Source organism: Colletotrichum orchidophilum (genome assembly GCF_001831195.1).
Source record: "Colletotrichum orchidophilum strain IMI 309357 chromosome Unknown Scaffold_10.1, whole genome shotgun sequence".
NCBI lineage: Eukaryota > Fungi > Ascomycota > Sordariomycetes > Glomerellales > Glomerellaceae > Colletotrichum > Colletotrichum orchidophilum.
The window spans coordinates 194,743-211,211 of NW_019172966.1; the positions used below are offsets into that span (position 1 = coordinate 194,743).

A 16,469-nucleotide genomic window follows, 5' to 3' on the forward strand; every position below is an offset into this window, starting at 1 on the left:
CGTCAGTGACTCTCAACCCGCCAGAACTTCCAGCCCTCTCGCTCGCCTACGCCCCCGTGAACACCCACCAGCTTCTCGACGCCCTCGTTGCCGTCGGCGTTGAGGAAACTCTCTTGGTCGATTTCCATGCCTCCTTCATTATCTTCGTCCATTCCGTTCTTGAGGACTGCGGGCCAGAGCACGCCAACGCCGTCACCGCCGAGGGTTGTCTCAAACTTTTCGTAGCCTTCTTCTTCCAGCTGAGTCTCCAGCCGTCCGAGCTTGTCCTTGGGCACGTCAGGTTTCAGCAGAGTGATGGAGCAACCGCCGCCGCCCGCGCCGGTCAGCTTCGTCCATCCAATGCCTTCGTGATCCACCAACTCTCTTATACGCTCAAGACGCGGGTGGGACACTCCCAAAGAGACCAGCAATCCGTGGTTGATAGTCATCAGCTCTCCCACCTTTCGCAGACTTTCTTCCTCCTCGTTGTCGAAGTTGTCATTTCCGATCAGAGTGTCTGCTGCAACCGTAACCTTGTCGATGGCGTCCAGAATGCTGCCGACAAGCTCCGGATGCGTCTTCTTCAGCTTGCCGACCTTGGCTACTTCAAAGGCCGTCGACTTTGCCTGTTTCGTATCGACGAGGAGAAGGGGGAGCTCAGGGAAGTCCCAGAGCGGTCGCACGGCCGGGGGCTTGCTGTAATTTGTCCGCTGGAAAACCACTGCCTTACCCTGAGTCGCTACGGTGTTGTCCACCCCCGAAGGATTGCCATGTATGCACATCTCGCACACAAATGCCCACCTGTTGATTCTCTCCACCTGCAACCTGGCCTCGTCAGGGGGCTGATCTGGGTGTGGGCCCGACAATGTGCGCAACTGCAGGAGAAGAGCCGCCGCCAGACAGACGGCGATGGACGCGCTGCTGCCAAGACCGGCGCCGATGGGGATCGTTGATCGTAGAGTGTAGAGGCATCCTGTAAAAGATTGGTGGCCCAGCGATAGGAAGATGTACAAGAAGGCCGAGGCCGAATTTTGGTGCACTTTTCGCACTTCGTCAGATTTGTGTGGTGATACTTCTGCGAGATTTGGCTGGATAGCTGCGACTAGGTCCGGGTCAAGCTCTGTCACTAGGTCATAGTAGGACTTCTTTTTTGAGGGGTGCTGGAAGGTCGCCCACGGCAGGTCGTCGATATTCCATGTGTGTTGCAGGTCGATATCTGGGAAGCGGAGCGAGACTGTTCTCCTCGACTTGGAGAGAGAGGTCACGAGGAGGTATGATCGCAACGAGATGGCGGCGGCGATGGCGGCCTGTTGGACCGGCATGGGTCAGTACATGGTTGGCGCCATGTTGATGCAGGGGAAAAGGAGGTTTTGCGCCGGAACGTACCTTGCCGTGAACTACAGCGTGCTCTCCAAAGACAATGACTTTTCCCGGTGCAGAAACCATGAAAGCAGGCATCATGGGAGTAGACTGCTTGCGTTCCATTTTGAGACGATGTGCCAAGTTGCTGTTGCCGTTTACATAGGCGGCGGGGGGTATGCCATTGATGGCAATGCTGTCGGCCCCGTTTCTCGTTTCTGGAGCAAAGACAGCCATGTGACGCGTTGCTCGTTGGTGCAGTCGGATTGAAGCGTGGTCGATGTGAAGAGCAGAAGGAGAGTCGTTATTATCGTGCAGCTGTCAGAGAGCCGTGCTAGAGGCACCACATAACCCGACTGTCAGGGTCGTCTGGGGGTGTCGAATGGGTGGTGATTTGAGGGGTCAATCGGTGGGTGCTGGCGCTAGCAGAGCGAATCGAGGCAAATGCTGCAAGATGGGTCGTGATGGAAGGCTGGAGGAGGTGGGCGGGTGCCGGCGCAAGTGGTGGAGAGAGAGTGAGGGTGGTGAAGCAGGAAAAAGGTGTTGGGAGAGAGCGAGAGAAGAGAGGCAGAAGCGGAAGCGGGTGACGATCAGCGGCGCGTGAGAGAAGAGAAGACAGGAGCAAACCGAGTAGCTGTGGTCAGGCGAGTTGGTAATACAATAATACAAGCAGTTTTATTAGAGGATGAGAGGATGGGACGCTGAATTCAGTTAGGCAATTTAGCTTTCCCAGGTTCCGGGGGGTGGATGGGGTTGCGCTGGAGCTTGACATGGACATGGACAAGGAGACGGTGATGACGGGTCACGGAGCGAGGAACTGGGTCCCTAACAAGGAAAGACGATGAGAAAAAGGGTAAGGCCAGTAGCGTGCCTAACTCACCCACACAGTACTACCTTGAGGTGGTCTTCGCGATGTATGGTGTGGCAGGAGTACTTGCAAGAGAACTGCACGGATATCCTCAAAGACGGAGGGGCAGACGTGCTTGCCGTCTCCTCCGTCTCTTCGTAACGGGCAGGAATGAGAGGAACCGTATCGCAAGTGAGACTTGATTTAGATGCCATGCGGGCGAACGGGGGTCCCAGTCTGGGGGTGGAATGTTTCCAGTCCCGTGCCGGTTGTCCAGCCACAAGAAAACCTTTGGAAGCTGCAAGCTCGATGGAACTTGTGGAAGCCCTTTGGTACGCTGCAGGTCTTGTTGGGACTTGGGACGAAACGCGAGTCCGGAGAAGCACGATGATGTCCTCGAAATGCACTCGCTAGCCTCACACAGTAAGGGCCACCTTATGCTGCCGTAGGGCGCCTGACCATGGATGACGATGTTGCCTTGCCAGTCATACACTCATTACGCTCACTTGTAAAGTTGTAATCAACGGATAATAATTCACAGCCAACGGACACGTCCGACATGGTCCTTTTCCCAGTTGCCAGGTACCGTGCCTCGCCAGGCTCGCCTGTACCTTGCTTTCCTGTGGCACCTCCCCGTGCCAACACCACTCCTTGGGCTGCCTGCCCATTGGCTCGCTCTTCCTGTCCCCTGATGATGTTCCCGGCCTGGTGGGCAGTTTCCCGGCAAGCACCCGATTGTGTTAACAGGGGTCGCTGCAGCTAAGGGAGGGCGACCATCGATAGCGACCTGCCTCTTCCCTTGGCTATTATGTGGTAAAGGTACTTCGTACATGGCACGCAGCATTGGGAAAAGTACCTCACACAGTACCTCTCTTGCACAGCCCTGATGGTGGGGGATCTCACTTGCACACCTCAAGTTGGGCGACAGGAACCTTTGACAGCGCCACCTACAGCGCCCAGCTGCTCGAGACTGACGTTTCGCATGCGAAGCTGACTGCTGAGAGCTCTCGAGCCATCTCACTGGTCCTGGATATCAGCTTCGTCGACCCCTCTTTCGAAAGTCAGATTAGATGCTGACTGGCTGCGTGATACTTCTTTTGCCTGGAAACGTAGTTTCTCCTTTTGAAGCCGTCTGAAACAAGTCTCTCGATTCAATCTCATCAGTTCCAGTCTAACAAACACCACACTGCAAATAGAACAACGCAAACATTTCGCATCACTAGGCAACAGCTTCGGGAGACCGAAACGCATCCTAGCCACCGTCGAGGAGCTGGCCTGTGGTGAGCTACGGCGTGGCTTCGAGCTTACGACGGCAGTTATTGGGCAAGGATAGGCCAGAAATGCCAGAAAGCCGGTCCGCCTATCTGATGACGACTCCAGATCGCCAGCGATGTCGCTATTGGTGTGATCAAGCTTCGTTTCGTCTGATGCCTCTATTCGTACGAGGGAGGGGCTGTGGTAGCACTGGTCTGCTTCAAGGTAGCACTGGTCTGCTTCAAGGGCGTCCGCTTGGGCAATGTACCCCGGCCATGAGCCTCTGAACAACGTGGGCAGTCCGATGCGACCAACAGCACCGATCATGGACTCGATATGCGTTCACGCAACCAATGACTGAAGCTTCCACCGCGGATGCCACAGAGAAAGAATCCAGGCTCGAGGCAGTGGTGCAATACAGCAGTCCTGATTTTCAATGAAAGGGAGAGCAGCCGCAACAAGACACGGGATTCCGTCACACGAAGCCTTCCTGTCTCTCTATTCGTGACAACTCCACCTTTTGACAGCTCCGTGTCTCGGGTGGGAAAACGGTATGCATCGCCGCAGCACAACGAGGCTTGGGTAGGTCATCTCGATACCAGCCCGCGTTGTTCCAATCGCTCTCTGAGAAACGCAGCGGCCGTGCGCTGGAACGCCGTTTTTCCCATCAGACATTCATTATTGCCGGCAGGCAATAGGCGCCAGGGATGGGCACAGGTTGCGGAACCCACGGAGGTTGGCTTATCGATACCTTGCCGTTCGGTCCCTCGCCGGGGACTCAGGAGCTTCCAGCTCGACGATCGAGGCGCAGACTGCGCAGTGCATTTGCGGGTCTGTCTCCTCACCTGAGGAGACTTGTCGATGACGATAGCCAGAAACAAGCAAACGCTTGGCAGGAACAGATGTCGGCGATGAGTCCCGTCGGATTCTTGGCTTGCCAGTGCTTCAAGCGCATATTTCGAATGTAGCAGCCGCAACTCACAGAGAAATATGGCAGGGAATATCACCACTGCGGATGGCCTCGCCGCGCGTAACGCAACATCCTGAGGATCGCATGCGGGTATAAGAATAGCCTGTCTGCGATTGTCCGCTTTGAGGTATCTTGGGCTACTAAAATGAGGCTGACTGACAATTTTACCTCATTCGAGTCCATCCTAGGTGGAAGCTTGCCCGCAGCAAGCTTCGAGATGCCGACTTTGCCAGTCCTTGTCTACTTCAACGGGCCGTGTGAGCCGATTCCTTGGTATTGCGACTTAGCTCGAGCAACGGATTGCAATCTTGCGTTGGACTGTGAACGACTTGGAACCTTCAAGTGCCACAAAGAGGGAGAAAGTATAATCCACAGGGGAAAGCTCACTACTGCAACGGCGGGGTAATCGTCCAGCCAAATCATAGCATTGAGGGGACGAACAAGCTTGCTTGGCCTCTCCAGACGGAAGAACAATGCATATCAGCTTAGGCTGGCACACATTTGAGCCTATCACTAAGCTATCGGCTCCTGCACTAGGTAGCCTAGGACCGTCGCGTCTGTGCCGCAACTTGCCGGGCGTCAGCGTCACTCGTCCTGCATCGATATCGTCCTGCAGCCTCGCTGCCCCGCCATGTGGGCTTCGCACTCCATAATCTCCTCGGGTGCTCCGATCCTGGCGTGAGCGAATAGAAAATACAACATCTTTACCAAGGCCTGATATTCTTCCCGAGACATCATCTCGAGCAGAGAGAGGTCCCCCCCTATTTCTCTGTATTCATTCAAGCTCGAAAGTACCCTTGTCCTATCCCCGGCCCGCACCGACCCCCGCGCGAGGAGCTTCCCGCTGACCCCGCGAACCCCGGAATTGCCGTCTTCAACTCGAGGTCTCAATCTCCATAATCCTAGCCCTATTCGCTCGCCGTCACAAACAGCAAGCTCACACAATGGCCGTGACGGAGTTCGCCCTCCTTCAGTTCAAGGAACCCCTCACTGAAGAGCTCAAGGAGCTCATGGACTACTGCCAGACCGTCCAGGACACCTGGGTCCTGCGCCAGAAGCCCGGCCTGCCGCCGACCCGGATAGACCGCGGTACTGCCATCCTCCAGCAGGTCGAGGACCCGAGCGTGATCCTCCTGGCGGCGCAGTGGGACTCGCCGCAAGCACACGGGGAGTGGATCGCGTCGCCCGAGAACCAGAACGTCATGGCCAAGCTGACGCCGCATATTCACTTTGAGGGCCCACGGAGCGTGCTATTTTTCCACGTCGACGCGCCCGTCTTTGCAAAGCCCACCTCGGCGCAGGCGGCACCGTCAGAGACTGCGGGAGGTGCCGCGGGAGCAGAGACTGAGTCCAAGGACAAGGAACCGGAAGCGCCGGCACCCGAGGAAGAGAGCAAAGCAGAGAGTAAGAAGAAGGCGCAAGACGAGCCGCCCTCCCTCCTGACGGCGCCGGTGCTCAGCGTTGGGCGATTCGGGGTGCGAGCGGAGCGGAAGGAGGAGTTTGTCAAGAAATATGCCGAGGCCAAATGGGTCGTCGAGGAGTCGTCGAAGCCGTTCCCCGTCCGCGGCGGCTGGAGAATCGAAAAGGCCGCCGAGGACCTCGAGGAGTTTGTCATGTACTGCGGCTGGGACACCGTGGAGCAGCACAAGGCAATTGCACAGCATGAGGGCTTCAAGGAGTGGGCTGGCATTCAGGAGTTCGTGACGGGGACGGACATTTGGCACTACCAGCGGATCATGTGAGGTGCCTACTGAGGCACACGCCTGGCGTTGAGGAGGTACATCACCTCGGGAATGGTACGAGTCTTGTCTGGTTTGCAAGAGGGGAGCATAGCCGTCAGGGAAAGAAGGGTACGATTAGTGGCAGTCTTTGTTTGTTCAGTGGTCTCTTCATTGGCGGAAGTTGTTTGACTAGCAACGATGTTGACAGTCTCCATCTAATCTCGCAATTGCCTAGGATATCCCTCGACGCCATATATGTGGTGACACGGTTTGTGTCTCCCGTTCCATACAATCTCTTCCGAGAAGGACAAAAGAACGAGAGAACAACACTGCGCTCCAAATTTTCATTTTTCCCCCAATGGACCAACCGGCCAATGGCCCCACGAAACAAAGAACCGAGGGGGGAACAAAAGAAGATTTCATTCCATTGACCTCATGACAGGCTACTCATGCGTTTTCCTTCCTCTCTCCCATCGAGCTAGTTTTTGACGATTTTTTCGAAGTTTGGCGGAGATCCCTTACGCGGAGGACTTGCCCTTGGGGTTCTTCTTGGGGACGTCCTTGATCTGGAGCTCTTTAGAGTATATGGCGATTAGCATCAAGTTCCCCTATTCGCAAAACTTTTGACGTTCCAGTTTTCTGCACTTCTCTCTCTTCCCCTGCGAACGGGGAGTCCGCAAAAAGAGAAGAGCACAGGAAACAAGAGACTGCGCCAAAAGCTGGATTGAGAAAACGTGACAATACGTACGAGGGGGGAGGGACTGCTTGAGCTTCTCGGCCTTGTCGGAGTCCTTGAGGACGAGGGTGTACAGGTGGCGCTGGCAGCGGACCTTGAACTTGATCTGGGAGTTCTTGGTGCTCTTCTTGATGCGAGCGGCTATAATGGGGACACACACACACACGTTAGAAATGCCGTCCTTTTTCTAGTTTGTTCCATATTTCTCCAAATCTCGAGGTTTCATTCATTCGTACGAACGAACAAGTTCGCTTTTTCTCGTCGAGCCTGGTTCGGGTGGTCATAGTGGTAGGGGGTGGGCTATTTCAGCATACAGGAAGCGTCCTTTCTCCGGGCAATCTCAATGAACTACAGCGACAGCAATTGTTAGTCGAGTTTCCTAGAGAAAATTCCGAGGAACAGCAATTCAATGTTTCCAACGCTTCCAGCGACGTACCTGCTTGATATCACCGATTTCGCGAGGCATCTTGGCGGTATTTTTCGGGGGGATTGGCGACAACGAGGAGGGGGTCTGGTCTGGTCGGATTGAGTGGTTGCTGTCGTGAGACTTTCGTGGGCTTTTTTGGATGGAAAATTGATTTTGTGGGATGGACCCCTGGCAGCGACAGAACGCACGGGCCATTTCCAGTTTCCAGCCGGCAAGAGACAGTTGCATCTCGCGAGGTTCAACCTTATCTTATCGGGGTGGGCTGCAACTGGGTCGTTGACCCCGTCGGGGGATTTGTCACCGACCACACCGATGGCCGATGGAGTGGGGTCGGGCCCCGTCGGGTCACCCCCATCCACGGATGCCTCCCCACAGTGTCTGCGTGTGCCACAGGCAGAAGCAACACCTCTTCAGAGGGGACGTCACTGTGGCACGCGTCACCCCTGAAGCTCTCGGGCAGACGTGGCGCTGGACACCTCGGCCTGTATCTTGGCGTGGGTTGACGACGCTTCTACTTTATCCAGCTTGTACGAACACGTTGCATAACACGTTGCCAAAAGAGGTCCCCGTTGCTCTTGTCCGTTACTGGTATTTATACGGCGCCTTGTTTCCCATTGTCAGAAACCTGAGGTTCTGGCCATCTGTTGCACGAGACACTCGGCCATTGCACCGCCACATTTAGACACGATGCCTACACCACTAGACAATGCCATGAGATCCAGGGTTGGTAGTTTCTAGTACGCTTGCATTTGATCACTCCTGCTGACAACTCGTACAGAATGCGGTACTTGGTGAGCATCGGAGTGCTACTTCTAGCTAGAGAAGGGACCGCTGACCATCACCACAGCATTCGGTGGCTTAGTCACAGCCGTGGCTGTGTGGGCCATCTACGGCGGCGACATGTTCCCCGCGGGACCAGATCCCACAGGCAACCCTGAAGACTGGACCAGGGAGGAGATGAGAAGATGGCTCGCGGCGGTATTTGCAGCACTTGTTTCCGTCTCAGTCATTCTTTACTTACGTGTATAATAGCGAAACCTGTTCCCACAAGACAACGATACGAGGGAGGAATTGCTGGCTAGAGTGTTGGCCAACATGAGAGCCCCGAGACGGTGAGCCCTGGAAGTTGGCTCTGCTGGAGGAAACGTGGCAAATTGAACGACCTTTGTTGAAGGTTTGGAAAGTTTATTCCATTTGCTTCCTCGATGGAGGAATCACCATCCCGTCGTTCATTAGGTCGCCGAGTAGTATTACAAAGATTTGATGGAGCTTGGGCCCCGATAATGCTTGTGAAGAAACAAGCACTCTATTCATTCAAACCCTCACAACTCATCTCTTCCTGAGGTCTTGCCGACGGTTGGTTCCTCCTGTGTGACCTTGCCCGTGGATTTCCAGTTGAGCGCATTGAGACGCTCCGACAAGTGCGGGTGAGAGAAGTGGTAGGTCGCGTACATCCAGTCGGCGTCCATAGAGCTGAGGTTCTGGATCTGAAGCTTGAGGAGGGATCTAGCGAGCTCCGCCGAGTATCCGAGCTTCTGAGCAAAGGCGTCCGCCTGGAATTCGTACTTGCGGCTCAAAATGTTCATAAGCAGCTTGACCACAGTATCCATGGGGGAAAGCGCATCGGAGAAGAGGATGAAGCCTATGATGATGGGATGCTCCTTGAGGAAACCAAAGTCGGCGTACAGGGAGTTATTGCTGATGAAGACGGAAAAGAGAGCAAAGATGTAGAGGAAGTGGGCCTATTGTGTGGTTAGTAGCTGAACGCGGGACGTCGGTTCACCGCAGAAACGTACCTGAGAGATGCCAAAGAGACGCGTGGTGTGGCCGAGACTCCAGTGGCCAAGCTCGTGGGCCAAGACGGCAACAACCTCCTGCGTCTCGCTCTTCTCGATGAGGGTGTCATAGATGACAATGTGCTTCTTCCAGGGGAGACCAAAGAAGTAGGCGTTGCTGTGGGCGCTTCGCTTGCTTCCGTCAATGACATAGAGCTCGTGGAGGGGAAAGTTCAGGCTCTTGGCGAGGCTCTCGACGCCGTTCTTCAAGTCGCCCTCTTCCAAAGGCGACAGCTTGTTGAACAGGGGCAGGATGGCGACCGGATAGATGGTGATCATGAAGACTTGCAGGCCAGCGGCGAACGCCCAAAGGTAGAAGAAGAATTGATTGCCCGTCTTCTTCACAATGGAGAGGAAACCGGCGAGAATCGGGGGAGCGATAATGAAGGCGAGCAGCTGGGACTTGATCATGTCGGTGATGAAGAGCTTGGGCGTTTGCTTGTTGAAGCCAAACTTCTCCTCCAGCACAAAGGTCTGGTAGATGGAGGTGGGCAGCGAGAGGACCTGTTGGATCATGATGAAGGCGAGGACGAAGACGATGGACTGGGATATCTCGCCGGTGAAGCGCGCCGGCGCGAACTTCAGCAGCAGGTTACCGGACCATGACCAGAGCTTGGGGAGGACGTCGAATTGGATAAAAGCAATGTTCTGGATCTGACCCCAGAGACCGCTGATGAAACCGAATTCCGCTTTGGCGCGACCGTAGGCTTGAGACTTGTCGAAAACTTCCTGGGAGACTTCCTGTTCGAGGACCTTGGGGGGCTTGGTGTTCTTGAGGACCTGGTACTGGCGCAGCGAGAGTAGACTCTCGAAGACGAATTGGCCGACGGAGAAGCCGAGGATGAGACGCTTCCATGGGAAGAGGGGTCGGTCCAAGAACCGCGCGAGGCGTTGAAGGAAATCCATTTTTGCCTCTCTTCACTTTTCTTCGGATTCCGGAGGGGTTGCAAAGGAGGGACAGGAATGGAGATGTTGGGATTGAAGCGGGAAAGAAGCAGGGCTAGGCTCCGGACCTTGTCGCAAGCTGGCTGGGTCTGGCAGCTTAGCTCATGCAAGCTGTCCACAGTGAGCCGGCGAACCAAGTGGGGGAACAATGGTGCGGGTTCGGGGCTTGCGGCTGCCGGCAGGGTCGATCATTGGCTACGAGCATGCCAGCTTACCCCAACTTTAATTGGCTGAAACACCCGCCTCATGCAATGTCTAACGTGCAGACGAAGCCTCGTCCGAACGGCCGAACCCCGTTTGGTGCATGACCTGCGGGAACATCCGTCGAGTCGCAGGAAAGTCTTCCGCGAAATCTCGAGCCGGCGATAGCGATATACCGAGCTTCACGCCGCTCGACGACCACCACACAATTGTCGCCAAGATGATGCGCCAACCCATTACGAGCCTGGCGAAGGGCTTCCTCTCCCGCCCGACCACTCAGCCGGTTCGCGTCATCACTCAGTCGCTCTCACAAAGGTGAACCCCAACTCCCTCAGAGGCTGAAGAGCAAGCACCTGACCGATACCTGCACAGGACGTTCTCCTCCTTCCCCTCGTTGCGTCCGTCCATCACACCTCTCACATCCGCCTTCCGCCGGCCGAATGCCACGCCGTTCACTCCCTCGACCGCCGACGGCGCCGCCGACTTGGTCCCCACGAGCGCCATCACAGAGCACCCTGCCCTAGGCGCAATGCAGCTTCGCTGCGGTCCTCGCAACACCATGAACCGAAACACTCGCCTGATTCAGAAGCGCAGACATGGCTTCGTTTCCCGCATGAAGACCAAGGACGGACGCAAGATTATTGCCCGAAGGCGCCAGAAGGGCCGCACCAAGCTCGGTGTCTGATTTTGGGGTGGGAGCAGAGATGCTACGAGCACCGTTCAAGGAGAAGAAGCCATCGCCGCAGATCGGGGACAGGAAGACCCGATCGTCAAAAGAAAAGTTCTTATCGAATGTTGGGCCAGTATTGAGGGATGGTGTAGCCGAGCTTGGCTCAAAGAAAGACTCAAACATTAGGGCCTCCGAGTGAGGTAGTGTGCAATATGTATCAATATGAAACCAGTGTATAACAATTCCCCAGTGGGTGTCACATCATCGACCGTTGAGTTCTGCGGTAGCAGCCGGCAAGGGGCTATGAGGTTGGTTGCTGGCATCTGCGACGTTGTGCGGGTTTGCTCCATGCACGGAAAGTCGTCGTTTTGTCCCTTGGTTTCGAAAGCGGCAGGCGTCCATTGAGGCCAACCCCGAGCTGTGGTTCTCAGTGCTTAGGACAAACAGCTAAGTGTTCTTGCCATGAGATGCGCTCAACCGCATGCTCTTGACCACGACGGATGTGCAGCAAACACGGGTATTTGGGTCTGTCCATTCCACCATCTCAGATGATGAGCTCTTGGACTCCCTGGTGTACACTTCTCCCTCACACTTCCCAGCGTCTACTCAGAAACAACATTTCATGTGATGTACCTCCTCCAAGATATCCCTGTCAAGTGTTCCGAGGGATGAAAGGGTGAAAGTTGATGAATGCCGGTGCTGCCCCGAATCAAGCCAGACCTTTTTATTTCCGCAAAACTACCTTGGCCATCTCACGAGCTTTCCCGGACCTGTCTATCAGACTTTTAAAAGTCTTCTTGAGGTCTGCCGAATGACTTCTGGCTGTATCAGGGGAACACTGAGAAAAAGGAACCAGACGTTATCTTGACCTATTCACATGATTCGACGCGGTCAGGGATGCGGGATTCACGGGGCAAATCAACATTTTGTCATATTCAGCTCAACGCGTTCTGCGTGCGTCCGGTGGTAAAAGAAAAGAACTCCTTGCTGGAGCTCCCAACTTTTGGCATTCCATAGTGGCATAGAGGTCTCTGCCTCCGCCTCCGCCTCTACATCTGCCGGTGACGACCGTGATAACCACCTCTGGTCTGCCAAGAGCACCAGCTGGTCGGCCGTCTCAGCGCCGCGTAACGCTGACCATGACTACAAAGCGGTCTTTGACGAGGTTGAATATGCGTTCGAGTACATAGTCAGTTGTCCTTTTGAAAACAGGCACGGCAATGACTCGGACGATAACGAGAATAACGGATATGAGGACGAAGACCACGAGGAGCTGAGCGAGCTCAGAGACAAAACGAAAGTCGAGGAGGACGAGAACAACGGCAAAGGCAAGGGCGAGACCAAGAATACAGATGACGAGGACGAGGACGATGACCTCAGAGTCGTCGAGAAGCAGCCCACGCCCAAGTGCGACAGCGACAAGACGTGCCTCTGCGCGAAGCCCGCCGCCGAGCAACCGGGCGTCCCCTACGTGATCACCAAGGCCGGCTTCTATAAGCTCGTGAACCAGCAGATCCACTGCCAGGTTCGCGCCCCTGACAGCTTCGACATGTCCGCGTACAACGACCACAGCGCCTTCGGCACGCTGCAGGTCCTCCTGGACCTCGTTTTCAATTACGAGGAGGTCAAGGGGAACTGGCGGGAGCAGTGTGTTATCTGTGAGGCGATGTGTCCCTTTATCTGGTACCTCTCCGGCGGCGACTTTACCATCTACATTACGGGACATGGAGTGTCCTCTTTCTTCTTCATCGGGATGCGGTCAGTTACAACTGACCAAACAACGCAAAGGGCTGACGGCGGCGGGTTATGCGACCAGACGGCAAAGCTCATTAGCAACCTCTTCCTCGCCTTTCTCGCCCGCCTCGAGTGCGAAGGCATCATGACGGGCATGATTAAAGCCGTCAACAGCTTCCGCGACTTTCTCCTCGCGGACGAGGTAATAACGTACAAAGTGTCCTGGAAGCGGCCTTTCCCTTTTATAGCCAACGACTGTGACAGCTACGTCGCCTCGTACGCCAAGAAGCACGGCATCACCCTGAAAGGCGTGCCCCATCTCAAGGCCCTTCTCGAGAATATCGACGACGACGAGGGGGACCCTTGGGGCTGGGCGGCTGCTTCGGCGGCATACAAGTCGGGTGGGTAGATTAGCGGGGATGATCTTGAAATGACGTCGTAGTTGAGCGCGGACCGGGAAAAGTATGCTTTCAATAAGGAGGATACGCTGGGGAAGAAGACGGGGATTGATGCCACTACCTTAGGAAGGGTATGGTCATGATGCTTGGCTAGGGTTGGTTGAACTCCTCGTATTGCATTTCTCGCAGGTCTGGGAACCGCTTTGTGACTGTAGTAGCGAGAGAGATACCACCTGTATTACTAGACTGAGATACTTGCCTGATCGAAGCCGAAAGATTGACAGCTAAGCTCCATCCAATGCACCGTCAACGCCGCTGCTCGAGAAAACTTGATGTCCATATGTTTGTAAGCAGTTGACACCGACAAACCAACCCCTGGCACATCACTTGATATTAAAGAGAGTTAAGAAAGATACGCCATGCCCAGAAGAAGATATCAAACAGGACTAGCCAAACCACCCTCGCACGTCTTGGTGTCCGTATAGCACGCCAAAAACAGCTTATCACTCGCCTCCCCGACCCAAATCTTGTACCGCCCCGCGGGATTCGGCACAACCCAATTCTGGCTGACGACGTCCCAAACACTCAGATCCCGCCTCGTCAGCTGCAACGTCACGGTAGTAATCTCCCCAGGCGCCAGGTTCTTCGTCTTGGCAAAGTCGCGCAGCTGAATCACCGGCGTCTCGGGCCCGCCGCCGGGGAACTGCACGTACGCCTGCGCGGAGGCCTTACCCGAGTACTTGGTGCCCGTGTTCGTCACACTGACCGACAGGGAAAATACAACGTCAAAGAGAGCCGGGTTCCCGCCCTGGGCGCCGCCGGCGGGGGGTCCCGGTTTCTGGGTCGTGCTGTACCCCTCCGGGTACGGGTACGTCTCGGTCTTGGAGGCGGCGACGGCGTCCTTGGCCTCGGACTCTGTGCACCAGGAGTAGATGTATCGGAAGATCTTGTTGAACCCCGCAGGCACAACGCCCTCGGTCCAGTCGGGAATGGGGGCGGTATAGGTCAGGATGCCCTGCTTCGCCGGGCGGGCCGGCGGAGAAGCGCTCAGGGGCGTCACGGAGCTGATGGTCGCGCCGGCGTAGGAGAAGGCAGTGTAGCTCAGCCCGTGGCCGAAGGCGAAGCGCGGCTTGATGCCGTTTTTGTTGAGGTAGCGGTAGTCGATGTAGAGGCCCTCGGAGAAGGTGTCTTGGGGTTGGCCGAGGGAGCCGCCGACAAGCTGGGTCACAGATGCCGGGAGGTCAGACTCTTGGTGTGTCATGCTGTAGGGGAGGTGGCCGGATGGGGAAGCTACACCAAAGACGACGTTGGCGAGGGACTCGCCCGCCTCCTGGCCGGGGAGATGGGCGACCAGGACGGACTTTACGCTGGGAAGGTCGATCCACGCGTCTACGAGGATCGGCCCGACGGAGTGAATGACAACCACGACATTTTGATACTTTGCAGCGGCGTCCTGGACCAGCTTGTTGCCGTTGTGCCAGGCGTCAAGACCGGACGCGCTGCGGTCTCCGTTGTTGCCTTCTACAACGTACGAATTCTCCCCAGAATCTGAGGTGATGAACACAAACGCTACGTCATCCGCGGTCGGGGCCGGCACCGATGGGAAGGAGTCGGTGTTGTAGTACGTCACGTTGCTGGCTCTCTTCTTGAAAGCAGTGATGGGATCGTCCAAGTAAACGTAGTCAACCGTTCCCGAGCCCCAGCCAATGCCGAGCAGGCCCTTGTTGCAGGATCGATCGGCACAAGCGTTTGGACCGTCAGGGTTCGTCTGGGCGTCGGTGCCAAAGACTTTGATCGACGCCGATGTGGCGATGGGCAAGAGACTGCCGTTGTTCTTGAGCAGTGTGATGGCCTCCTGCGCGATCTGCCTGGCCACGAGGTAGTGGTCCTCCTGGACCTGGACCATCTCGTTGACGACACCGCTGGGAGAAAAGGGGAAGGCTGCCGGGTAGAAATCTCCCACCCGGTTGCGAGTTCCCGTGGCGAAGTTGAGAGCAGGAAAGCCCTGGTCCTGGCCCATCTGGTACCAGCTCGCCAGAACTCTGGTGGCCATATCGTTGATCCGATCCACGGGGACGGATCCGTTCAGCACCGCCCTCGTGAGGTCGTACATCCAGTAGCTGTAGCCCGTCAGAGGAACTTGCTGGTCGCCTGGGGCGTTGAAGTCCAGACCTGCGAGGGCGGAGCCGACGCCGGACATGTGCGACAACCAGTCGCTCATGACGAAGCCTTGAAATCCGAGCTCATCTTTCAGAATGCCGTTAATGAGGTAGCTGTTCTGGCTGCATGCCGAACCGTTGACCTGTTTGTGTCAGCATGCTTCTCATCAATATGTCCAAAATACATACCGCGTTGTAGGCCGTCATCACGGAACCTACGCCAGCGTGTATACCATCCGCAAAAGGCCACAGGTACAGCTCATGTAGCGTTCGGTCATCTTTCATTGTTAGTCAACGGACCAAGTACCGTCCTTTTTGACCATGGCTTACCAATGTTGGAACTGTAGCCCTGCTGTAGAGGGTTGTACATGCGATACATCTCCTGTTCGTTACCTATGAGATGCTTGATCGTGGCGATGACGCCCTGCTCCTGGACGCCCTTGATCGTCAGGGCAACAGCCTTACCCTGCAGCGCAGGATCGACCCCGAAGCCCTCCCAGTTTCGACCGCCTCGGGGCTTTCGACTGGTGGTATGGTTAGCTTGCCTGGCCGACGTGATCAGATATACTTCATCGAGGTTGGAACAAACCCTATGGGGCCCACGCTCGGTCCCAAGTAGACATTGGCGCCTTTGCCTCGGAACTCCTTGCCTATGGCAACACCGCGAGCGTACATCAAGTCCTTGTCAAAGGTGGCGCCCGTCGTAATTCCGGACGGGAACACCGTCACGTTGTCGGCTTGACGGAGGCCGTGTGCCGAGTCTGCGAGGCATAGCTGAGGGAATCCGACACGGAGAGCGCTGCCAGAGTTTCCTACGCAACGGCTTGGATATGGTTAGCATGAGTTGATCATGTTCGTGGCAACGATTGTACCCTGGACGTGTTAGTCGAACAAGTTTCACGACATCGCCCACAACTCGAGACTCACCCATGTAGATTCCAGTTCCGGAGGTGATGTTGGTCTTTTCAGCCAGCGTCATTGTATCGACCACGGCTTTCGCTCTTCTGTAGCTGTCTGTCCAGTCCGAGGCCCAGCCGCCGTACGGCGCTGGATAGTAGGGCGCGGCGACATATCCGGCAGGTACATCGGATCTCACTGATATCACGGCGCCGTCGCTAGACGAGACCTGACTGGCGAGGATGGTTATGGCTAGGGACTTGATAGAGAATGTGCTCGCCATGGCGGGGGTTTGATTCGTCTCGTTACCGCAAGGCTACTGCAGGCTTGGCTTGAA

General features: G+C 55.8%; 8 protein-coding genes across 8 annotated transcripts; 4 read left to right on the forward strand and 4 right to left on the reverse strand.

The window, feature by feature from the left end:
• Positions 1–2: 2 nt before the first annotated feature.
• Positions 3–1,575, reverse strand: CORC01_01877 (mevalonate kinase; the record flags this gene model as incomplete). Its single annotated transcript, XM_022613530.1, has 2 exons — positions 3–1,286; positions 1,366–1,575. The coding sequence occupies 2 exons, from the start codon at positions 1,573–1,575 to the stop codon at positions 3–5; spliced, it is 1,494 nt and encodes a 497-aa protein (XP_022479914.1).
• A 3,778-nt stretch (positions 1,576–5,353) lies between these two features.
• Positions 5,354–6,151, forward strand: CORC01_01878 (uncharacterized protein; the record flags this gene model as incomplete). The annotated part of the gene is made up of 1 exon (XM_022613531.1): positions 5,354–6,151. The coding sequence occupies one exon, from the start codon at positions 5,354–5,356 to the stop codon at positions 6,149–6,151; it is 798 nt and encodes a 265-aa protein (XP_022479915.1).
• Positions 6,152–6,648: 497 nt separating this feature from the next.
• CORC01_01879 (60S ribosomal protein L38) lies at positions 6,649–7,332 on the reverse strand (the record flags this gene model as incomplete). Its single annotated transcript, XM_022613532.1, has 4 exons — positions 6,649–6,704; positions 6,879–7,007; positions 7,181–7,214; positions 7,303–7,332. 4 exons carry the CDS (start codon positions 7,330–7,332, stop codon positions 6,649–6,651), a joined length of 249 nt encoding a protein of 82 aa, XP_022479916.1.
• Positions 7,333–7,980: 648 nt separating this feature from the next.
• On the forward strand, positions 7,981–8,409 carry CORC01_01880 (uncharacterized protein; the record flags this gene model as incomplete). The annotated part of the gene is made up of 4 exons (XM_022613533.1): positions 7,981–8,016; positions 8,072–8,084; positions 8,141–8,271; positions 8,326–8,409. The coding sequence occupies 4 exons, from the start codon at positions 7,981–7,983 to the stop codon at positions 8,407–8,409; spliced, it is 264 nt and encodes an 87-aa protein (XP_022479917.1).
• Positions 8,410–8,615: 206 nt separating this feature from the next.
• On the reverse strand, positions 8,616–10,034 carry CORC01_01881 (peptidase family M48; the record flags this gene model as incomplete). Its single annotated transcript, XM_022613534.1, has 2 exons — positions 8,616–9,035; positions 9,090–10,034. 2 exons carry the CDS (start codon positions 10,032–10,034, stop codon positions 8,616–8,618), a joined length of 1,365 nt encoding a protein of 454 aa, XP_022479918.1.
• Positions 10,035–10,494: 460 nt separating this feature from the next.
• Positions 10,495–10,959, forward strand: CORC01_01882 (ribosomal protein L34; the record flags this gene model as incomplete). Its single annotated transcript, XM_022613535.1, has 2 exons — positions 10,495–10,589; positions 10,647–10,959. 2 exons carry the CDS (start codon positions 10,495–10,497, stop codon positions 10,957–10,959), a joined length of 408 nt encoding a protein of 135 aa, XP_022479919.1.
• Positions 10,960–11,166: 207 nt separating this feature from the next.
• Positions 11,167–13,087, forward strand: CORC01_01883 (uncharacterized protein; the record flags this gene model as incomplete). The annotated part of the gene is made up of 2 exons (XM_022613536.1): positions 11,167–11,252; positions 11,962–13,087. The coding sequence occupies 2 exons, from the start codon at positions 11,167–11,169 to the stop codon at positions 13,085–13,087; spliced, it is 1,212 nt and encodes a 403-aa protein (XP_022479920.1).
• A 425-nt stretch (positions 13,088–13,512) lies between these two features.
• On the reverse strand, positions 13,513–16,415 carry CORC01_01884 (glycosyl hydrolase family 3 N terminal domain-containing protein; the record flags this gene model as incomplete). Its single annotated transcript, XM_022613537.1, has 5 exons — positions 13,513–15,378; positions 15,425–15,513; positions 15,566–15,759; positions 15,825–16,047; positions 16,163–16,415. The coding sequence occupies 5 exons, from the start codon at positions 16,413–16,415 to the stop codon at positions 13,513–13,515; spliced, it is 2,625 nt and encodes an 874-aa protein (XP_022479921.1).
• Between the last annotated feature and the right edge of the window lie 54 nt (positions 16,416–16,469).